Source organism: Capricornis sumatraensis, chromosome 19 (assembly GCF_032405125.1).
Source record: "Capricornis sumatraensis isolate serow.1 chromosome 19, serow.2, whole genome shotgun sequence".
Lineage (NCBI taxonomy): Eukaryota > Metazoa > Chordata > Mammalia > Artiodactyla > Bovidae > Capricornis > Capricornis sumatraensis.
Genome location: NC_091087.1, coordinates 28821762 through 28846155, shown reverse-complemented (window position 1 = coordinate 28846155; position 24394 = coordinate 28821762). Strand labels below are relative to the sequence as shown.

Genomic DNA, 24394 nt, shown 5'->3' with positions numbered 1-24394 from the left:
ACACTCAGATTCAGATCCCAGTTCAACAACTTATAGCCATGTGACCTTCCTTGCACAAGATACCCTCTGGGAGCCAATTGTTTCCCAGTCTGTAAAATGGGGATAATAGTAGTGGCTACCGCACAGACAAATGTATGTAAATTTTCTTAGCACAGAGACTTCCCTGGTGGTCCAGTGGTTCAGACTTTGCGCTTCCACTGCAGGGAGCACAGGTTCAATCCCTAGTCTGTGAGCTAAGATCTCACATGCCCTATGGCTAAAAAAAATTAATTTATTGCCTAGCACAGGAGAAAATACACAGTAAGTGCTCAACATGCAGTAGCTACTACTGATATTATATTTGCTGCTGTTATTTATTTCTAGATTTTATGCACCTCCATTAAAATAGTAGACCTCATAGTCTATATATAGTGAGTACCCTGTTTATTTTACTTAGTATCATATTATAAGTCTTTCCCCAAGGTATCATTTGCTCTCCCTAACATTTTAAAGGCTACATTATATTTTACAGGGTGTACATATTCTAGTTTTTTTTATGATTCTCCTAATGATTAGGGCTTTACAGTTTTTATTTTTCAGCTATTATAAAAAAATTTTGTGGTGGACATTTTTGTATAGAAATAATGTTTTCTGCTATATTTGAGACTTTTTCTTTAGGGTCCTAGAAAAAGTCAATTAGGTTAGAAAGTGTGAACGTTTTGTTATTTTTGGCTGCGCAGCATGTGGGATCTTAGTTCCTCCACCAAGGATCAGACCTGCACCGCCCGCACTAGGAGCACAGAGTCTTAACCGCTGGGCCACCAGGGAAGTCCCTGAGTGGCGGGAACATCTCTAAGGCTCTTGGTCCATGTTGCCACATTCACTCTCCAGAAAAGTGGGACTGTATACATTCTAACCAACAACATGTAAGAGTATTCATTTCATGGGCCCTTCCCCCGTCTTGGGGTTCGAAAGGCAAAACAGCATCTACATGTTTATTCTCTATTATTCATACATGAGTTTATGTGCTCAGTCATGTCTGACGCTTCGCAGCCCGCCAGGCTCCTCTGTCCGTGGGATTTTCCAGGCAAGAATACTGGAGTGGGTTGCCTTTTCCTCCTCCAGAGGACATTCCGACCCAGGGATCAAACTCAAGTCTCCCACGTCTGCTGTGTCTCTTGCACTGCAGGTGGATCGTTTACCCACTGAGTCACTGGGGAGGGCCCTGTTACTCATAAGGATGAACTGTTTTCCAAATGGTTTTGTATAGGTGACATGATATGCAGAGGAAATTATTTTGTGAATATTCCTTACTACTGAGATTTTCCTTTTCAATTAATTTACATAACTTATTTAATAATAATTGCCTGAAACACTTCCTATTATTTTGCCTTTTGGGATTTTTAGGTTTTTAAATGTATAGAGATCATTTGTTAATCAAATCAATTTATGGTTTGTTTGGTTTTTTTCATAATTTCTCCTGTCTCTTTTAAGCTTTGGAAGCCCATAGTCCTGTAGAAAGCAAACCTTTCTTTACAGATTGTTTAAAGTGAAACTGCAACTGAGCTTCTCAGATAGTCTGTGTTTTTTTATTATTAATTATTTATTTGTTTGTTTTTGGCTGTGCTGTTTCTTCATTGCTGTGCAGGCTTTCTCTAGTTGCAGCGAGTAGGGGCTACTCTCTAGTTGTGACGCATGGGCTTCTCACTGCGATGGCTTCTTGGATCATGGGCTCTAGCGCACGCGGGCTTCTGTAGTTTTGGTGCACAGGCTCAGTTGCTGCACAGCATGTGGGATCCTCCAGGATCAGGTATTGAACCCATGTCTCCTGCACTGGCATTCTACCAGTGCCAATGTAGGAAATGCCAAAATTTTTGTTCATAATTTCTCCTGTCTCTTTTAAGCTTTGTTGTCATTGTATAGTTGCTCAGTCATGTCTGACTCTTTGCAACCCCCATGGACTGTAGCGCACCAGGCTTCCCTGTCCTTCATTATTCTTCAGAGTTTGCTCAAACTCGTGTCCATTGAGTCAGTGACACCATCCAACCATCTCATTCTCTGTCGCCCCCTTCTCCTCCTGCCCTCAATCTTTCCCAGCATCAGAGTTTCTTCCAATGAGTCAGCTCTTGGCATCAGGTGGCCAGAGTATTGGAGCTTCAGGAAGTCCATCCTCCTGCAGAAAGCAAACCTTTCCTTACAGATTGTTTAAAGTGAAACTACAACTGAGCTGCTCAGATGAAATTATTTTCTTAATGCGATGAGTTGAGCCCAGTGAAATAACCATCTACTGCAGCGACCCTCTCAAATGGGGTTTTGTGTTCTAGGACCCAGGAGAGCCACTAAGGACTGTCCAGGAAGAGTCCTCCTTGTGCAGAGGTGCTGCCTGGAGCTGCGATGGAGGAGGGAGCTGGAGAGGCACCGGGGCTGGGCAGGTCTGCTGCTTCTAAGGATTTCCGCTTCTATCACATGGATCTGTATGACTCTGAAGACAGACTGCAGATCTTCCCAGAAGAGAGTACTCAGATGAGAAGAGAAGATGTCCAAGCTGAAATGACCCATGAGCCCACGAGAGGGGGTGTGAAAGGGAAGGCTCCGAGAGACCTTGGAGAGGAAGTGGATGAACTTGTCCATCTCTATGGACTTGAAGATGATCACGAATTAGGGGATGAGTTTATTGAGGAAAACACACCCAGAATAGAGGTTTCAGAATATCCTTCTCATATGATGATGGGGAGTGAGCAGAGAGACTGGAGACTTACTGGTGAGACGGCTCAGGGTGAGGACCTGGGCTTCATGGGGTGGGGCTCAGCAGGCCAGTGCCAGGACTTGCGGGAAGCCTATAGGTACAGCCACGGCCGTGCCAGCGAGGAGTACGAGTGCTACGTCATCCCAGAGGAGGAGGACGAGGAAGAAGCGGCTGACATCTTCTGTGTCACTTGCAAAACTCCGATAAGAGCGTCAGAGAAGGATCAGGATGAACACAAGCAGCATGAGGTGACCCCGCTCAGTAAAGCCCTGGAGAGCGCCAAGGTAAGTAGGCCTGCTTAGGTCTTCTTTCTGTTGAGACTGTATTTGCATCTCATGTATGTAGGCGGGGAATGAACCTAAAATGCCTTCTACGAGAGCGAAAAAACATAGTGTTAATGTCTTCTTGGGATCCTCTATTTGACAGGATGAAATTCACAAAAATATGTACAAGTTGGAAAAGCAAATTATTGAGATGGAAAACTTTGCAAGTCACTTAGAAGAGGTTTTCATCACGGTGGAGGTAAGAGCAGGCTCAATGACTCCGTCAGATACAGGCAGCCATGAGTGGTTGAGTCAACAGCTGTGTCTGGTATGAATTAGGGAAGCTGTTTCTTGGAATGTATGATGTTGATGCAGCTCCTGTTCCCTCACCCCTCTGTCTACCTTCCCATAGCACAGGGGCATAAACCTGTGGAACCAACTACCTGGCAGCATTCCCTACCGAACTCTTAGCCCTCATGGGCTGGGTCTTCAGTATCTTTACGTCTCCACTCACACTATAAGTTAGGACTCTTTCATGGGCCAGCCAAAAAGACATTGCAAGACACCCATCCTGTCACTGATGTGTTCTTTTCCTTAGATGTTACCTGTTTCTCACACCACCAGCAAGTTTCTGTGCCTGTCACCAAACATGTCACAGTTCCCTGGGTGTGCCTCGTAGGTGTATCATCTACTGCTGGACGCCAGCACACAACCTAGCCATCAGGATGAGGTAGCCCACGAATGGGGCCAGAGGACTTCCTGTGTCCCCTCCCTTCATGTGGGTGCTCTACCTCTTAGTGCAGCTCAGATTGCATCAGTGGGAGCATCTTGTGTGAATGAACTAAGCCCTGGGCTCCTTTCCCATGAAGCTAGACTTTCCTCCCCACCCCCAGTCTTAAAAGGGAGGGGAGTTGTTGCACTAATCTCCTATGGAAGACACAGGGAAGGGACCAGCCCTTCCACATCCAAGCACTGGGTGGTGGGTGATAGGAGGGTAAGTGTACAGCAGCCAGGAAAAAGCACCCTGCACTCTGTGCTGCCCGCTGCGCTCAGTTCACAGTGTCTCCACCCTCTGTAAGGACCCTGGCCTCTTCCTTTGCACTCAGCACTGGTGGGGGTCATCTACCGCTTCTCCCTCTCTTCAAGCATTCTGAGCAAGTCTTACATATACAGTCAGTACTCAGTAAACACTCCCTGAATCCGCAGAGCTCTCCAGGGTTTCCAGTCCAAGTGGGACCAGGAGTTGATAAAGTTTAATTAATATTTTCCATCCATTGTATTCCAGGATTAAATACTGGCACAGCCAGTATCTCTCTGTCTTCCTGCTTTTTCTGATCTATTAGACGGCCCCACCTGGGTTATTCCCCTCCCCCTGAATCTTTTTCTTGGTTGTTATGAGGATCTGTGTGATCCTGATGTTTGTATAATTCAACCATCAAGGAGTGGAGGTGAATGTCATGAGATGTTGAGAGCTCAAGAGGGAAAGCAAGTTAGGTAGGACTCTTCCAGGGCAGACGTCTTCACGTTAAGGTCCAGAGTTCCAGTGGCAGGCTGACTCATTATGGTAATGATAATCATAATAATCTTCCAAGTCGGTTGTCATGGTGATGGGAGGTGGCTACACCAGAGGTGGGTGGGGTATGGGGAAGAGGATTGTAAAATGCCACCAGCAAAGAAAGCAATACTTCTTGTTAAGATTATCCCTGGGGTTCTAGCTGGAGACTCCTGGTCCTAATTCCACCTTTGTCCACCTCAGCATCCTGGCAACAGACAATAAGATTAACAGGGAGGGACCAAAACATCTCTGAGTAGATGCATTTTCATGCCCCAAATGACTCTTCAGTCAACATAAATGCACTGAAATGACAGCTGAGGTCGACTATATCTTGCAGGAGAATTTTGGAAGACAAGAACAAAACTTTGAGTTTCATTACAATGAGATCTTGGAAACACTTGCTCAAAAATATGAAGAAAAAATACAAGCTCTAGGGGAGAAAAAAAAAGAGAAACTGGAAGCTTTATATGGACAATTGGTCAGCTGTGGAGAAAATCTTGACACCTGCAAAGAACTGATGGAAACAATAGAGGAGATGTGTCATGAAGAGAAGGTTGATTTCATAAAGGTCAGTAATGAAGTGAAATGAAATAATGAACTGGAATGGCAGTCATGGCCAGAGTAGGTTAGGTTGTCCCCTCTCTGCCTGAAGGGGTTGGGACCAACTTTCATGGTCCGCATCCATCTGGTTCCACTGGATGTGTAACCATGACAACACATCCCCCATCTCACTGCCCAGCTTCACTGGGTAGCCAAGCAGGCTCACACACAGCTGACCCTCCCCACTACCACTGCTCAGCTAATGCCAGAGTCTGTGTTCCTCTGTCCTGGTTACCCAGAGATAGGTGCTCTCACCGTGGAGTGGGGCAAAAACAGGACTCTGAGACTTCTCTGGCCATCTCAGATGATCTCTCAGAGGTCAGGGGAGAAAGATGTCCAGGCTAGAAAGGTACCTCCTGTTTCTCAGTTACAACTGCCGCCGCTAGACATCTTAATTCATAAGCTCAGACATGCAAAAAAAGTCCTTAAAAGCCTCCTCAATCTGACTCCAAGTCCCCATCCAGCCAGACTGGGAATTTCAATCTCAGCCAGAGCTGGGGTCTCCTTTCTTTAGCGTCCCACAGGAATATGGGGCAGACATGGGATCCAGGATGTGAGGGAGGGGCCCCTAGCCTCCAGAGCTTCCTGGTTGCCAAATATGCCCTTTCCATTGGCCATGCCCATAGTGGTCCTCCAAGCCCCACAGCCCCTCCCTCCTGCCATGCCTGGGGTGAGGGCGGGGTGCGTGATGGAAGATGGACAGGAGGTTGGCAGCCACCGTCAGAGCCCTCAACACTCAGACCATTTGAACCAATTTGTCCACAGTATCACTGTAGCTCACAGACATAATCTAGAATGTGGAGAAAGTGAGATATATGTCTTCTCTGTTATTTATAGTAGTGAGAAATTAGAAACAGCCAAAATGTGCAACAATAAAGTAAATGATGGAGTTCCCATTCGATGAACCGAGACGAAGTCTTTCAAATTGATGATCCCCAAGACCGTTTGTCACCTGGAAAGTGCTCACGTCATGTTAATGGGAAGAAACTGCATAGGCGTCGTAAGAGTCATTTTTGTTTAGGGTGTGGACGTGGCTGATTTTTCTCTTCTGCTAACTTCCAAGTTTTAAGATACATTTATATTATTATATAGTTTGAAAAAGAAATTTATTTCCAAAATCAGTTTAATATTTTTTTCTCTTTCTCCTCCTTTTTAGGATGCTGTGGCTATGGCTGACAGGTAATACTTTTATTCTGACATGTATTTTCTTTTTCAGTTCCTTTTACCTCTAGATACCTGACTAGGTATCAGTTCCCCTTGGTTATATGCTCCCAGGTTCAGCTTTTGTGTCTGCCCCTAAGAGTAAATAGCACTGGCTTTGGAATGACAGTGTGGGCCCACAAGGACCCTCTGGTACCAAATCTTAGAATCTCAGAGCTGGAAGGGAGCATATGGTGAGACTCAGCCTTCAAGCAGGGGTGGGGTTTCCCTGAGCCCCTCCTTTCACCAGGAGGAACAGAGATCCAGAGAGTGGGACTTCCCCGGTGGTCCAGTGATTAAGACTCCGCACTTCCACCACAGGGGACGTGGGTCGAGCCCTGTTTTGGGAACTATGATCCCACATGCCACGTGGTCAAAAAGCAAAAAAGTCAGAGTGTCCCCAGCATCCCCCAGCTAAGCCAGGACCCAGACTATATGCTGCAGAAAGCATGCACATTATGGAGTCAGATAGGAATTTAAATCCTGATACCCCCATGACCTTGGGCAAGTCCAACCAGTCTAGGACTCACCTTCCTTACTGACAAACAGGGATAGCTTTGTGGGAATAAAATCAGACAATGTCTGTAAAGCAATACAAACAGTGAAGTTTAATAATGTCAGGGTTAAGAGCATAAGTTTTGGCAAAAGACAGACATGGTTTCAAATTCTGCCTCTGCTCCTTACAAACCCTGTGACAGCCGGGAGCAGGTGCAGGAGACCCAGAGCCTGAGTTCATGCTCCTCGACTTGAGGGTACTTGACCGTGTGGAGAGGCTGTATGTCTCTGGGTCCTGGGGTGGTGTGGAGGTGGGAGCTCCCAGGTCAGCATCTAAGGATCTTCCAGAAGGTGTGGATCTGGGGCTTTTTGGCCCACATCCCCTAGCCCCCCAACCCTCTGATATGACCCTACCCCTTCTCAAAGGTGCAAACCAGCCACACCTATCCTTTCCAGTGACTTCATAGGTCAGTCACTGAAGCATAGGCCAGAAGGCCGCCTGCAGCATTTTAAAATAAAGAAATAAGAGTTCAGCTGGGGACTTCCCTGGAAGGTCCAGTGGTTAAGATTCCACATTTCCAGTGCAGGGGGTGCAGGTTCATTCGATTCCTGGTTGGGGAACTAAGGTTGCACATGCCACCTGGTGCGGCCAAAAACAAAATATTTATTTTAAAAAAGAGTTCAGTAAAGAGGCCCTCATTGCTGGTCGCTAGTGACCCTGGGGAAGAGTATCCCTCCATTCTCGTTAGTGTGTCTTTTTATACCAATAGACTCGGAAAATTCCTGAAAACAAAAACAGATGTGGAGATCTCAGCGCAGCCTGACTTCGAAGACCAGACCTTGGATTTCTCTGATGTTGAGGAGCTGATGGGCTCCATAAATACCATCCCAGGTGCGTGTCTCACCTGGGTGCATACCTGACACCAGTTTCTCTGAGCTTTGAGTTAAAAACGTTCTAAAAAAAATCATAAAGATCTAGAAACAGGCATTTTCCCTCACCAGCTGCATGAGCTTCGTGTTTTTGTCTTTATGGCTTGTAAGGGTGAAAACAGAGGTTGACCTTCCTGGGATAAATATCCTCCATCCCTCTCCAGGGTGCCAGCATCTGGTCCCCATCAGCCTATCTTACTCCAAACAAGTATCCCGAATTTTTCCTTGAATGTTGTATTTATGTCCCTCTCAAGTGGTTGTTTTTAAGCATAGGATTAAAAGATGTATTTTGGAATCCTATGGAGCTGGTGAGAATCCCAGCCCTGCTACTTCCTACCTGTGTGACCCTGGGCAACTTATCTAACCTCTCTGAGCCTTGGTTTCCCTGGTAAAATGGATATAACAATGACTCATGAGGACATGGTGAAAAATAAACGAGTAATGTATGTATATAGCATGTCACATGGTGCCAGGTAGCTCTTAAAAATCTTATTGTGAGGACTCATTTTTTAAGACTGATACTAGAATTTAACACCATCTTTCCTTTCTCATCCAGCAACACCCAGCAACATTATGAAAAATGTTCTATATTATTATTTTAGATTTTCCTTCTTCAAAAGACTTTTTTACAATCTTTTAAAAAATTAATTTTTGGCCGCACTGGGTCTCTGTTGCTGCGTGCAGGCTTTCTGTAGTGGCAGCAGGCAGGGGCTACTCTCTAGCTGCAGTGCACAGGCTTCTTGTTGCAGTGGCTTCTTTTGTGGAGCCCAGGCTCATGGGCTCTAGAGCATGGGCTTAGTAGTTGTGGCACACGGGCCTAGGTGCCCTACAGTGTGTGGAATCTTCCCAGACCAGGGATTAAACCCGTGTCCCCTAAACTAACAAGCAGATTCACAACCACTGAACCACCAGGGAAGTCTAGGTTTTTCCTTTATACAAGAGGTTTTTTCTTTTAATAAAAATGAAATCATCCTGTTTTATAATCCGCTTTTTTTTCCTAGTGAAACATTTGTGATGAATATTATTTTGCACTGATAAATTTTTCTATGTCATCATTTTAATAGCTCTATATTTAATCTGTATCCTTAATTCTCACTGATAAATTCTTCTGCAACATCATTTTAATGGCTGTATACCTTAATCCTCAACTGTTGGTGCCGAGATGCTTCTAGGTTTTTCATCCTTATAAACCATACTACAATGAACATCCTTCATTGGAGTCTTGGAGGCCATTCTTAGACTCCCTGGGTTGAGGGGAGATTTTGCTGAGCTGTGAAGTCCTTTAGATGGTCTGAGGACGGTATTGCCCAAATAATCAGGCCGAGTCATTTGGAAGGAAAGGCACTATTGCCTAAGTCAGTGCTTGAGACACGTAGTGGTGGTTTCTCCTCACCCTCCTGTGTCCGGGTCCCAGGCAGACCATCAGCCCCCAGCCTGTATCCAGGGCCATCCCTCTTCTCACTGCCTCCCCAGAGGGGACTCTTCTTTGCAGGGCATAACAGGGCATCTGCTGTGCATCCCGAGCTACATCACGTGGGGATACAGGTTCTTTCTCTTCTCACTTTTGTCATGTTAGGGGCCTTCCACCCCCTAACCAGCAAGGAAAAGCTGAGTACGCTCCATGAAGTCCTTCCTGGTCTGAACAATTTCAGAATTTGAAAATAAGGATGTTCTTGAAAGCCCCGAATGGAAGGAGATGCTGCCATGGGTGAAGAATTACAGAAGACACACAAGGAATGTTTCTTGGATGTGTGTGTGGGTGGGGTAGGAAGAATTCTTAATCCACAGAGAAGAAAAGTATTAACTCAGTAGATGGACTCAAAAGAAGCTGGTTCTGGGGACTTCCCTTGTGAGCCAGTGGTTAAGAATCCGCCTTCTGGGACTTCTCTGGTTGCCCAGCGGTCAAAAATCCGCCTGCCAATGCAAGAAGCACGAGTCCGATCCCTGGGTCAAGAAGATCCCGCATGCCACAGAGCAACTGAGCCCATGCACCACAGCTACTGAGCCCGTGCTCTAGAGCCCAGAATGCATGACTACTGAGCCCATGTGCTGCAGCTACTGAGCCCGTGCTCTAGAGCCCAGAATGCATGACTACTGAGCCCATGCACCACAGCTACTGAGCCCGTGCTCTAGAGCCCAGAATGCATGACTACTGAGCCCATGCACCACAGTTACTGAGCCCGTGCTCTAGAGCCCAGAATGCATGACTACTGAGCCCATGCGCCACAGCTACCGAGCCCGTGCTCTAGAGCCCAGAATGCATGACTACTGAGCCCATGTGCTGCAGCTACTGAAGCCAGTGTGCCCCGGAGCCTGCGCTCCGCAATAAGAGAAGCCCCTGCAATGAGAATGGCCTGAGCCCCCGCCACAGCTAGGGGAAAGCCTGTGCTGCAACAAAGATCCAACACAGCCATAAGTAAATAATTTTAAAAATCCACCTCCAATGCAGAGGACACAAGTTTGATCCCTGGTCAGGGAACTAAGATCCCACGTGCCTCCGGGCCACTAAGCCCAAGCACCACAACTTCTGAACTGCTGAGCCCATGTGTTCTGGAGCCTGCACACCACAACTAGAGAAGCCCCCATGCCAAAATGAAGACAGCGCAGTCCAAAAAAAAAAAACAGTTGGTTCTGAAAAAGCATAGTTTTTCCAAACCTAATCATCTCTCATCGTAATGAAATCACAATGAAGGAGCCAGTTGTTGCAGGCTGTTTCCCTCCTCTGTTCACTGTAGGACTGAGGGCGGCGGTGCTGTGGTCCTGGCTGTCCTGCCTCTTTGGATGGCATGGTGGGGTCCAAGGACCCATCCCTCCCTAGGGCAGGACTTGCAAACACCCCAGCCTGAGCTGCTGTCAGCAACCCCGCCTCCCCCAGCTTGTGTTGGGGGAAGTAAGATGGACACAACCGGTTTTTACTGAGGCTCCTGGTTGGGAGGTCTGGCCTGCCACCCGGGCTGCCTCTCCCATCTCTGAAGCCCATGGGATGCTTTGAGGGATGGATTGTCCTATAAAAGCGGCCGTTCCCATTGGTGCCTCTAACTGAAGGCTCCTCACTTGTCTTTGTTTTCCTCCCTTTTCCTCTTTTAGCTCCTTCTGCTCCAGTGATAAACCCACAGGCCCCTAACTCAGCCACGGGTTCCTCAGTCCGAGTGTGCTGGAGCTTGTACTCCGATGACACTGTGGAGAGCTATCAGCTATCCTACCGGCCAGTGCAGGACGGCTCGCCTGGGAAGGAACAAACAGGTGAGGTCTGCCAGGAGCAGAAACAAGCTCCAGCATGGGCCCCGGGGAGGCGGCGATGTGGTGAATCTGCACACCTAGCTCCTTGCAGGGTGGCGTGCAGGCAGGTGAGCATGGCAGGAAAGGCTCAGAAGGCAGGTTGAGGCCTGGCTGGGGAGAATCATAGGGCTCAGATACGTGGAGCGTATCCACAGCCATCAGATCGGGGTTGCCCTGGGGATGATGGGTCTCTGGCTGCACCATGTGCAGGACGCGTGGGGACACCCCTCCTCGAGGAGGCCCAGCGGGACTGGCTGGGTTCTAGCAGGTCCTGGCATGTAAGGGTGGCTGGGCTTTCCTTGAGGTCACCCGGTGTTGGGAGAACCTGGGGTGCGGGGGGGGGGGCGGGGGGGGCAGTTAGTCTGCAGACCCCCAGGGGGCCGAGGAGGGCTCTGCAGCCTGGAAGGGCTGCTACGAATCTGACCCACATTCCTAGGTGGAAAGCACCTGGCCTCCACTGCATGCAGTCCTCAGCCCGTCCTCTTCCCGGGCAGTAGAGCTGGCGCAGGGTTAGGGCTGAGGGAGATGCCCCCTCTTCGTAGATATGACAGTCTCCTGTTGAGAAGGGGGTCAGACAGCAGAGGAGCTCCAGCTGAGCATCTGAAGGATCAGGGCCAGCCTGGCCGGGCCTGTTCTGTGTGCGTGGGGTCAGAGCAAGACTGTGGGAGAGGGATTCAGAGATCTCCATCCTATGGATGACCTAGAGAGAGATGAGCGGACACGCGGGGACACCACAGGTTATGGCAGAACCAGAATGAGAGTTGAGTCCGCAGGCTCCCTGCCTGGAGCTCCTCCCCGTGTGCCTATTTATGCAGATAGAAGGCTTCTGAGTGCCAGAGGTGAGGACGATTTGTCTGCCCAGGGATTAGGAAGGAACGGGAGTTCTTGAGAAAAGTCAGTTTAATCCACAATGAGGGAGAGAATAAGGACTAAAGAGGGAATGGGAGGGGAGACTGAGGACCAGAAAGTCAGATCTGATTCATAGCGGTTTTTGCCACAAATCAGCCCTGTTGGCACCCTCTGCAGAAAATGCCATTGTTAGGGGGCTTTGTCCTGGTGATTGATAAAGATCTTTTTTTTAGTGTTTTGATCACAATTTTTTTTAATTTTTAAAGTCTTTATTGAGTTTGTTACAATATTGTTTCTGTTTCATGTTTTGTTTTTTTGGACACGAGGTATGTGGGATCGAACCTGTGCCCCCTGCACTGGAAGGCAAAGTCTTAACCACCAGACTGCTGGGGATGTCCCAGTAAAGATCTTTCCAATGAGCACTTTGTTATAAAGGAACTGATTTCAGAGAGTGGATTAAAGACCTGTCACTGCCTTAAGAGTCTGGGCATGTTTAGAGGTGTATCAGTTAGCTTTTGCTGTGTAACAACACTCCCCCCCACACACACATATACCCAACATATAAGCTAAAATGACAAATTTTATGTTCATTCATTTGTTGCTAGGGGCAGGACAGCAGTAGGGAATTAAGAGGTACAAACTACTATGTATAAAATAAACTACAAGGCAATATTGTACAGCACAGGGAATATATACAATATTTTATGACTTAACTGGAATATGATCTATAGAAATATTGAATCACTGTGTTGTACACCTGAAACTAATATTGTAAATCAATGATACTTCCACTTTTTAAATTACATTTATTATTTATTATAATTCTGTGAGTTGGATAGTTGTATTATAAACTATATCCAATTCTATGAAATGGATAGAATTTGTTATAATTCTATGAACAAGATAGTTCTAGTCTGTGCCAGCTTGGGAGGGTCTGGACAGGCTAGGATGGCCTTGCTGTTACATCTAGGGCATCAGCTGCAGTGCTGGGGGCCTCTGTTCACATCATGATCACATTCTTCAGGAGGCTAGCCCAGAGTCGTTTCATGGAAATGGAAGCATTCCTGGCAGGAAGAGGACAAGGCACCCATGCTCCAGCACTGCCCAAACCTCCGCTTGCACCATGTTTGAAGTGGTCCCGTTGGCCAAAGAAAGTCACGTGGTTAAGCTCAGCTGCAATGGATAGTGGGAAACACCAGTCCTCTCAATGGAAGGATCCGCAGAGTCTCACTGCAGCAGGGCACGCATACACAGCCAATGGGGATTGGTAGCCAGTTCTGTATCTACCTCAGGGAAAATAGATTATAGTGCAATGAACTTGGAGCCAGTTGACCTATTTGGAGGTTGAACTCCATTTATTTATTTATGTTTGTGCTAGGTCTTTGTTGCTGTGCACAGGCTTTCTCTAGTTGCAGCAAGTGGGGGCTACTCTCTAGTTGTGGTGTGCAGGCTTCTCATTGTGGTGGCTTCTCTTGTTGTGGCTCAAGGGCTCTGGAGCACAGGCTCAACAGTTGTGGCACATGAGCTGAGTTGCCCTGCAGCATGTGGAATCCACCCAGACCAGGGATCTAACTGGTGTCCCCTGCATTTGCAGGTAGATTCCTAACCACTGGACTACCAGGGAAGTTCTAGGCTTTAATTCCTATCATTTTTCCCCCAGAGGTTACAATGACCATCAAAGAAACATACTGCTCAGTGACAAACCTGTTGCCAAACACGCAGTATGAATTTTGGGTCACAGCTCAGAACAGGGCCGGCCTCAGCCCCACCAGTGAGCGTGCGGTGTACATGACAGGTAAGGGGCCACTTGTAGGACCTTCACTGAAGGGGACCCAGAAGTCTCAGCTGTCTTGATGGGGGCAGGGCTTTGATGTCACTTGGAAGGACAAGAATAGCTTGGCACTTCTTTCCTTTTATTTAGTATGCCAAATCTGTATGCCTGATATGGCAGGGACATTTTTTCACAGTTGGTCTCAAAAGAAGGTAAAGTACTGCCCTTGGACACAGTTTCACAGACACATTTGAACCATGCAGCCATCCTCCACTCCAGAGATATCTGCAAGTGATTTCCTGGTGTTCCTTTGGGCTGTTAGAATACTGCACATTGGATGGCTTATAAACAACAGAAATTTATTCCTCGTGGTTCTGGAGGCTGGGAAGTACAAGATCAAGGTGCCAGCAGATTCAGTATCTGGGGAAGACACTTCCTGGTTCAGAGTGGCCTTTTTTTGCTGTGTCCTCCTATGATGGAACTGGGCAAGAGAGTTCGTTGGGTGTCCGTGTATAATAAACCCCTTCAACTCTCAGTACCTAGGCACTTCTCGGAGACTCCAGTTATCATCACACTGGGGGATAGGTTTCAACATATGAGTTTGGAGGGGGACATGATTGTCTAGGCTGAAACACCTGGTTTGCCTTTTATTGCACTGAACCTCTTGCAGGAAGAGAGGGCTCGTGGTGTGTGCTGTGTTCTGGAGCACTAGGCTGGATGTGAACAGAAGGGTTGTTCCTCTCTCCGTTTCCCCTGCATTTAGCGCCTTGTCCCCCCATTATAAAAAGCAAAGAGATAAGGAGCTGCGAGGAGGCTGCGCTCATCTCCTGGGAGTCTGGAAACCTGAATCCTGTGGACTCATACACGGTGGAGCTGACCCAGGCAGAGACGCCGGGGGCCTCAGGTGTAACTGAGTGAGTCACAAGGGGCGTTGGCTAGGCACGAGAGGCCTCGACACAGTGGCACAGCTTAGGAGAAGTGTGGCATCTGGAGAGAAAGTTAAACACAGGAACCTTGATTTTAGATTGCTTAGTTTCGTGAGAAGTAACTGGAATGTTGTGATTGAAGATAAATGACGGATGAGTGAAGAAGTGAATAAGTGGTAAACCTCAGGGTTGCTTTCTTAGTCCAACCAGGGTTTCCAATTATTCATTCAACAAGTATTGAGTGTATAGATGGTGCCTGGGCACTGGTGACCCAGAGAGACAAATTCCCCACCCTGACAGAGCTGACAGTCTGAGTTGGGGGAAATAGACAAAAACCAAGAAAACAAATGCTTAAAACACACAGTAGCGTGAAGGGAAAAGATGTGCAATGAAATAGGGAATGCAGTGGAGGTGGAGGCTTACTGTGGAGAGAGTGGACATTTGAACTGAGACCAGATGGATGGGAAGGGAGGAGGCCTGAGAAGAGTGGATGCAGGCAAGGCCTGGCTCCTGGGCAGGAGTGAGCTTCCTGCACTGGAGGAACCAAGAAACCCACCTGGCTGGAACTTGAGGAGGAGAAAGAACCAAGAAAAGCAGAAATGAAAGAGAATTGAATTCAATGTACAAAGAACATCATGTCCCTGGTGGTCATCTGCCTAGAGGCTCATGTTCCCCTCTGGTTGGCAGAGATCTGGAGGAGTTCACAGCTAGAAGAGGGCTGGACTCAGGACCCACAAGGGCCTGCAGATCCTACAAATCTACAGCTGTATACAGTGGAGGGATTATGGCTAGGCCTCTGGATTACAACCAGGCGGTCCAGAAGCTTGTGAAAGGCAGCCAAGTCCAGGGGCTGCCCTACTGTGGACCAACCCAGCTTTAGAGAAATGGAGGAGGAGGGGTTGGTGTCAACTGTTAGGGAGACAGATTGTTCTACACTAAATTCAGGGCTTGGGACCTGGCCATCTGCCCCCACCCCTTCCCCTCCCCCATCCCCAGCTGATTTGTCCCAGGTAGATTTCATGTGTCCACAACCACATCAGGGCTTGCTAACCTGGGTTATCTACTTCCAGGGATCCTCAGGAGCAGGGAAGGGAGTTCAGTGGTCTGACCCCCTGCCCCAGATGGTTTGGATTTCCTTTGCAACTTGTGCTGATACTTTAAACCTTTTTCACTGGGGGTCATCAGAAGGCTGGGCAGTGCTTACTCTCCTAGTATAGATCTAATCATGGCATCCCTGAAGAAGACAAAATCCCTTCACTGGCTCTAGCCCCTTCCTGCCTGTCCAGCTTATCCTCACCAGCTCGCCCTCCCTCAACCACATGGGTTATATTTTATTAACAGTTCCTTCTACTGTCTATGCTTCTTCCTGCCACAGGGCCTTTGCACATGCTGCTTCTATGAACGAGAATCCTCTATTCTCTTTCTTATCCATTTACCTCCCAGTCATTCTTCAGAGTTCAGCTCAAAAACACCTCTCAGCTAGTGTACCTTCCATAATATACCATCAACTTGTCATGTTACCATCTTACGTTTCTTCCAGTGATGGCTTGAGAAATGCCTTTCTTCTAGACTGGAAGCTCTATGAGGGCAGCGGCTACATTCAATTTCCCCCAGGGCCCCTCTATATCAGCTCTAGTCAGATCATTTGTTCATAAACACAGATGGAGAGCCTGCTGTGAGCCCAGCGCTGTGCTTAGCTTGTGGTACTTGGCCCCTGCCCTCGGAGAGGCTGTGGTCCTGCCAGACAGGCTGGCACACACTGGATTCAACTGCATGCACGCCCCACTGATGCAGTGTTAGACCCAGACTGAGTGCAGTGCTGGATGCCTGGGACACAGAGTGAGGAGCTTGGAGGAGCGAGAGCCACAGACAGAAAGGATACAAGAAAATGAGAAAAGGGGACCCGACTGGGAGGGAGCATTGAGGAGAGCCTCACTCCTGCCTGTGCCGCTGCTGGGGGTCAGCGGGGAGGGGCTGGTGCTTGGGTCTGTCTGCCCCGGCCCCTCGGTGATGTCAGCGCGCCTCCTCACCCAGGTCTGTTGTGGGCATCCCGACCTGCGAGTGCCTGGTGCAGCTGCAGCCCCGACAGGACTACACCATCTATGTGAGAGCCCTCAACGTGGGTGGCCCCAGTGCGAGGAGTGAGCCCGCTACTGTCCACACCACAGGTCTGTCCCCCCACCACACACTCACTGGACCCTCTGTTTCCTCTTCTACAAAATGGAAATACTAACACCTGGATACTTGTAAGGTGTGAATGAGATAAGACTCAACAAACTGCTTTGCTCAGTACTAGACACCCAGTAACGCCCGACCCATGTAAACTGCCATCACTATTAGCGTGAGGGGCATCACCAGGCAAGGTCCAGGCTCACCACTGTCATACAGGGAGCTAATGCCGGCCATGGGTGGTGAGGCCCAGCCTGTGTAGAGTGCAACGTGGAGAAAGCAGTGGAGTGATTGGCTTGGGGGGGGTCTCCATGTGCCTCTCCCCCTCGCAGGCAGCTACTTCCCCCTGGACAAGCACACCTGCCATCCACGGCTGACTGTATCCGAAGATGGGCTCACGGTTGTGCGAAGCGAGAGGAGAGGCCCCCCTAGGGAGCCAGTCCCCAGCGATGCCCAGTTTACCAGGTACTGTATCAGCACCTCACCCGAACAGTTCATGAACTCCGCTAATACGTGCTGTTATCCGGGTACTGGTGGATTATGACTGATGCAGCCTTGAAAGGGGCCTCAGGCTCTGACTCCCAGAAATGAGGGAGGGGAGGAGGGGAGGCTGGGGAGGGGGAGTAGGGGTCTGACCAGTGTCAGAAGGGGAGACATGGCTTCTGAGTGGAGTCCTGGGCTCCCAGAGCAGTGGGAGAACAAGGACCCAGCCCCTCAGTGCGGAGCCCAGAGCTCTCTCTCCCACCGGGCAATACTTTCTAACAAAACTCCTGGTAAAACACCAAAGCTGGTGGAAGGAATGATGATCATGCAGGCGCAAGACCTGAGGGAGGGGTGTCCATCAAAGATGCGCCCTGTCTGTCTTGATTGATGCTATTTTCAGAACTTACTACTTAAGGTCAAAATGATGTATTAATACCTTGCTGCTGCTGCTGCTGCTGCTGCTGCTGCTGCTAAGTCTCTTCAGTCTTGTCCGACTCTGTACGACCCCATAGACAGCAGCCCACCAGGCTCCCCCATCCCTGGGATTCTCCAGGCAAGGACACTGGAGTGGGTTGCCATTTCCTTCTCCAGTGCATGAAAGTGAAAAGTGAAAGTGAAGTCACTCAGTTGTGTCTGACTCTCAGCGACCCCATGGACTGCAGCCTACCAGGCTCCTCCATCCATGGGAGTTTCCAGGCAAGAGTACTGGAGTGGGGTGCCATTTATTAATACCTTGCATGCAGTGCTAAATTGCTTCAGTCATGTCCAACTCTGCGACCCTATGGACTGTAGCCCACCAGGCTCCTCTGTCCATGGTTCTTTACCACCGGTGCCACCTGGGAAGCCCCCATTTATACCTTACTTCTTTCCAAATACTTAAAGAAGACTTAAAATAGGGGCCAAGGAACTTCCCTGGCAGTCCAGTAGTTAAGACTGTGCCTTCTAGTGCAGGGAATGTAGGTTTGATCCCTTGTGGGGAAGCTAAGATACCACATGCCTCACTGCCCACCCCCCAAAAGAGGCAATATTGTAACAAATTCAATAAAGACTTTTAAAGTGGTCCACATTAAAAAAAAATCTAAAAAAAAGAGGGGGGGCAAATGTACCCTACTGAAATAGAAAAATCACAGCAGTGGATGAAGAAAAAAAAAGAACATGGCTTAACTTCAAGGGCTAATTTCTGTTTTTAAGATTAAATATTAAACACAACAGTTCTCAGCTCCTTGGTAATCAGGATAGAAAGAATTCATGGTGGGCTGGTCTCAGAGTCAGGAGGATCTTCTAAGGAAGAAAGGACTTAAGCAGCCAGAGGGGCTGCCGATGAACAACCGCATCTAGCCTCCCTGCCTGTGTCCTGGACTGTCTCGTAACTGTCTCTTCTCTGACGCTGGCTCCCTGCTGACCTTCTTACTGCATGTGTGTTATGCACCTACTGCCTGTTCCCTGGTGGCTCAGATGGTAGAGACCGCAGGAGACCCTGGTTCGATTCCTGGGTCGGGAAGACCCCTCGGAGAAGGGAATGGCTACCCACTCCAGTGTTCTTGCCTGGAGAATCCCATGGACAAAGGAGCTGGCGGGTTACAGTCCACGAGGTCACATGGAGTTGGACACGACTGAGCGACCAGCACGCACACCTGTGGCGGCTTGTGGCGGCAGAGCAGCACAGAGCACAGTGGAACCCAGCGTTACCCTTCCTTGCCTCCGCCCATTCAGCGCGGGGTTGGCGGGGCAGAGAGGAACAAGAAGCAATCAAGTTCTTGCCTGCGTTGAGAAACAAAATGAAACTGATCAAATCTGGAAGTTCTTACTGACTTTTTTCCAATAATTCTTGAGTTGGGCAGCCCCTAATCTAGCAGGTAGAAAGGAGGTCCAAGGAGCTGTACAGAATGAAAGACTTTTTCAGGTGGAAGGGATCAGGAACAAGGAAATTATATTTCCAGGAAAAAAAAGCAGGTTGGCTAAATGTCCACCGGCAGAGGAATGGATAAAGAAGCTGTGGTACATGCATACAATAGACTACTACTCAGCCACTAGAAAGAATGGAATAATGCCACTCGCAACAGCGTGGACGGATCTAGAGGTTGTCTTACTGAGTGAAGTAAGTCAGACAGAGGAGAAGTATCATATGACATCCCTTTTATGTGGAATCTAAAAAGAAATGACACAAACAAAATTACAAAACAGAGACTCACAGACTGAGAGAACGAACTTATGGTTGTCAGGGGGTAAGGATGTGGGGAAGGGATAGTCAGGGAGTTTGGAATGCATGTGTATAGACTTCTATATTTAATGGATAATCAACAAGAACCTACTGTTATGCAGCAACCTGAATGGGAAGGGAGTTTAGGGGAGAATGGATATAGGTATATGTGTGGCTGAGTCCCTTCACTGTTCACCTGAAACTATCACAAATTGTTTGTTAATTGGCTATACCCCAATACAAATTAAAAAAAAAATTTTTTTTTTTTTTAAAAAGCAAGTTGGCTGTGGTAAGGTTACTTTCCTTTAGGAAGGGTCAGGGGTCTCTCAAGCATATTACCTAACTAGTGTTCTGATTGACTGGTTTAAAATTCCATTTAGGTGAAAGGTAAAACTGTAACTAAGTTGTCGCTTACTGGTGACCTGGGGCTTGGCACACAGAGCTCCAGTTTGGGCATGTGGTCTTGTTCATTTAATATTTATTTATTTAGCTGCACTGAGCCTTAGTTGCAGCATGTGGACTCTTAGCTCCAGGGCAGGAATCGAACCTGGGCTCCCTGCCTTGTGAGCACAGTCTTAACCACGGGACCACAAGGAAAGTCCTCAATCTCTTTCTGTTTTAAGGAACAAGTGAACCAAATCTTTTTGTTACTCTAAAAAGCCCTGTTGCTGAAAAAGCACACAGAGTGGGCTTGTCTCCTCCTCACCTGTGACCAGCAGTGTACTAACCTTCTTCTGATCTTCAGCATCGGGCAGCTGAGCTTTGAGAGCAAAGGTTGTGACGCCTTACAAATGAGGTGTTTGAACACCTGCCTCCACCCTTCCGGACCACTTACTGACTGACCCCAGCAGTTGGTGTCACTCACCTGCACAGCCAGGCGTGGGTCACCCCAAATGACACATACTTCTACTTTCTAAAATCAGGTGTGCTGCAGTCATGGGAAACCTAATTCCAGTCCGAGGGCGCCATTACTGGGAGGTAGAGGTGGATGAGTGTTTGGACTACACAGTGGGTGTGGCCTTTGAAGATGTCCCCAGACAAGAGGACCTGGGGGCAAACCGCCTCTCGTGGTGCATGAGGCACGCATTTGCGTCATCAAGGTAAGGTGAAATCTGGGTACCTGAGATCAAAATGTACTTTGGTAAGAATAGAGGGAGAGATTTTCACTGATAATAACTAAGGTCCACTTTATGTTTTCTAAAATATGCTAAAATGTTTCAGGACTCACTTCCTGCCCCTTTCCCTAAAGTCCAGCTAGAAAGAGAAAGCAGCTCTGGGCACTTTTGATAAAATAGCTAAAATTTATGGAGTGCTTATTCTGTGTTAAGCATTGCTCAACAACCTTGCACATACCATCTCATTTGCCTCTCACAGCTGCATTGTCCCATTTACTTGTTTTGGCTGTGCCGGGCCTTCGCTGCTTCCTGGGCTTCTCCCTAGTGGCACCGAGCAGGGGCTACTCTCCAGTTGCAGTGTGGGCTTCTCATCGCGCTGGCTCCTCTTGCTGCGAGCGCAGGCTCTAGGGCATGTAGGCTCAGTAGTTGTGGCTCCTGGGCTCTAGAGCGCAGGCCTAACAGTTGTAGCACTCTTGGGCTTAGTTACTCTATGGCATGTGGGACTTTCCCAGACCAGGGAGGGAAACTGCGTTTCCTGCATTGACAGGCGGATTCTTTACACAGAGCCACTGCCAACATGGATTCAGGGCTTGGATTCAAACCCAGGCAGTCTGGCTCCAAAGACAGCATTCTTTACCACTAAGTGATTGGTTTTAAATTTATGTTCAACTTCAGTGTTACTAAATGAAGTTTGACTTGAAGCCCCAAACCCAACTTTTTTGGTAGATGTGGGCAGAAGCTTAAAGGTTATGATTAATTCTGGTTTGCTTCTGCTGCTAAAAGCATTCTGTCCTCTAATGGAGGAAAATCCACAAGGCCCAGGCCAATAGACACTTCCGACTCAGAAGGCCATTGAGTGCAACCTCCCTCCATCTCAAAAATTGCAAAAAATTTTATCACCTCACTTTCCCAGCATCGTGTGTACTATGGGGCCTCTGACCCTCAACTTGCTGAAACCTATTAATGTTTCACAGAGTGAAACCTCGATCATGGTTAGTTAAATGTTGCCATGCCCGAGCAAAGGTGAGACCAGCCTTCCTCCTGTAAGGTATTAGGCCTAAAATGTGCTCTGAAATGCACTCTGCTAGACCTCAGATCCAGTTTGGAGAATGCAAGAGACACCGTGCACTGAGCCACACACTGTTTTTTAATATTCTGCCTGAATTAAGACTAAAGAGCAGTCTCCTCTCTTAGTTAAGAACAAGGGGCATAAAGGAAGAGTGGGCATCTCTGTGGAGTGGGAGGGGTAAGGCTAAAAGAAGGGCGGGAACACACGACAGAGTAGGACAGGAAGGGTAAAAAGCTGAGCGCTGGAGCAGGCTTGTGGTCCCACCTTGGAAAGATGTCGGGGGGTGTGTGTGTGTGTGTTCACAGTGGAGGACTTGCACTTTTTGACTCAGTCTTAGACTCTATAGGTAGTGGGAGGGAAAGTAGAGGGTGACTGCTCAGATGAGAAAAAATAAGGTGAACTGGGATGGAAATGGGCTGGTTTGCTTCAGCATGTTCTTAAGTGTTCACCTCAACTGTGTGGACCCCCATGCCGGCACACAGAGCTCTTCACGCATCCATAGTGGGGCAGCGTTAGGCAATTCCCTTGGCAGGATTTGGCTTCAGCCATTTCCAAAGCACACAGGAGAGGCAACCTCCCTTCATGGTGCAACCCTCCCCCAGCAGGAGACGGTGCAACTGCATACAGTACTGAGTGGTGACAGCCCCCAGGTGCCCCACTTGGTTTGAAAGTTTAAGAATGGGATGCCTCACAATAACGTGCAGATTATACAAAAAGGCCCCGTCTACTGCATGAAAGATTGTGAAGTTCCCTGTTTCAAATGTCTTTTATTTCAGGGGATTTACACATCTGAACCTTGAAATCCACATTTTTAAACATATGATTTCTATACAAATTTTGATGCAGTATGTTTATGATAGTGTGTGTTGTTTTCTAGGTTAAGTGGCTGCTCAAAAACAGTTTTGAAACGTAAGTTTCTTAGGACAAAGAGATATACAGTTTTAGAAATGGCCTGTTACTTTGATAGTCACTTAATGAAAGAAAATAATATAATCAAAGGAGTATTTGAAAATTGAAATGTTCTGTAAATAGCTCATCCAGAGTTTCTGAAGCTTTGCTATATCAACATTTAATCTTCAGGCATAAGTATGAATTTCTACACAACAAGACGACTCCAGATGTAAGAATAACGGTTCCCCCAAAGAAGATTGGTATTCTGTTAGACTATGAAAATGCAAAGTTGTCATTTTTCAATGTGGACATTTCCCAGCATCTGTATACATTCAGCTGTCAGCTTCACCAGTTTGTGCATCCCTGTTTTTCCCTGGAAAAACCTGGCTGCCTGAAGATACACAATGGCATTTCAATGCCAAAGCACGTCACTTTCTATTAGCCCACTCTGCTTGTCTCTCTCCCATGCCTACCCCTCTCCCAGCCACTCACGCCTCAGCTGCCTGAACTTGGCCTTCAATTCACCTGACTTGGATCCTGTGCACTGCAGCCTGTGTGAGGCTGTTACTCAGTTCTAGTCCTGGCTCTAAAATGAAGGCTCAAACTAAACTCAAAGGTATTTAAGGCTGTCAAACTGCATTGGTCTATTTGTGTATATACAAAGTATCTCAGTCCCCAAGGCCTGCGGAGCTTGGGGAGGAGGAGGGAAGATTCATGTTAGTGGCTCTGGCTGCCCCAGCACTTGTGACATCTCATTAGTTGGCCAAGAACTGGCTTGAGAAGGCAAGAGGCCATTGGCAGAGAGAACCAGGGAAGCCGTATCTCTTCTCAGCAGCGTTCTCGTTTTCCCAGTGGTCAGTGGCAGTCTGGAGGGTGAGATTTCTCCCATCAAGTACTTTCTAAAAATCTGATCCTCTCCTTCACGGTATTTATGCCCTCTAATTTTTAAGTGACCTCTGTAATGCCTGATTCCACAAAGGCAAGACAGTGTCTGTCCTGTTCAGCACTTAGTCCCTGAAGCTGAGACGTGCACACTGAGTATCTGTTGAATAAAAGAGCATCTTTTTCACCTACCCACCGCTCTTCAGCCTATCACTGATCTACACATGAGGGACAGCAGGGCTCATTCAAGCTGCGGCAGAAGACCTACGACCAGGAGATGGAGGGGAGGCAGTGTGACTTAAGAGGGGCACCTGGGGCTTGGTGGCCAGGTTGGTAAAGACGCAACATCCCGTGCTTCCTGGTGTCACACACAAATGCTAAACGTGTTGCTTTCACTGTGTACATGTTGGGGACATGGTGTGGGGCCATGGGGCCCTCGAAGGTCTGGTCAACATAGACACCAGTAGTTACAACTGATTCTAGGAACTGACCTATAAGGTAAAGAGAACCATATCTGAAATTGGAAGGCTCGAGTTTGATTGCTATGTTATAGCCACTTTGCTTTAGGCCCTAGAAGAGTCACACTGTCTCCCTGAGCTTGTTTCCCTTTGAACAAAGAGAAAAATAACACTTATGTGCGTGCATGCATGCCAAGTCACTTCACTCATGACTGACTCTGTGCGACCCCATGGGCTGTAGCCCACCAGGCTCCTCTGTGATTCTCCAGGCAAGAATACTGGAATGGGTTGCCATTTCCTCCTCCGGGGGATCTTCCCAACCAGGGCTCAAACCCGCATGTCTCCTTCATTGGCAGGCGGGTTCTCTACCACTAGCACCACCTGGGGAGCCCCTTGTCTTATAGGAGGGGAGATTTAATGACAAACATGAGAATGCAGAACCATGTATGACAGAGAGCAGATGCACAACAGTCTTTTAGGAGAAAACATCAGCCCGCCAAGTGCAGAGCTGAGCGCTGTGGGGAGAGGGGGTCT

General features: G+C 48.0%; 1 protein-coding gene across 1 annotated transcript; it reads left to right on the top strand.

Moving 5' to 3' along the window:
* The first annotated feature begins 2373 nt into the window (after nt 1-2373).
* On the top strand, nt 2374-23138 carry FSD2 (fibronectin type III and SPRY domain containing 2). Its single transcript, XM_068991442.1, has 11 exons — nt 2374-3009; nt 3152-3247; nt 4881-5111; nt 6300-6322; nt 7609-7730; nt 10856-11011; nt 14431-14581; nt 16628-16761; nt 17095-17227; nt 20369-20545; nt 22710-23138. The coding sequence occupies exons 1-11, from the start codon at nt 2374-2376 to the stop codon at nt 22960-22962; spliced, it is 2112 nt and encodes a 703-aa protein (XP_068847543.1). The 3' UTR covers nt 22963-23138.
* The last annotated feature ends 1256 nt before the right edge of the window (nt 23139-24394 follow it).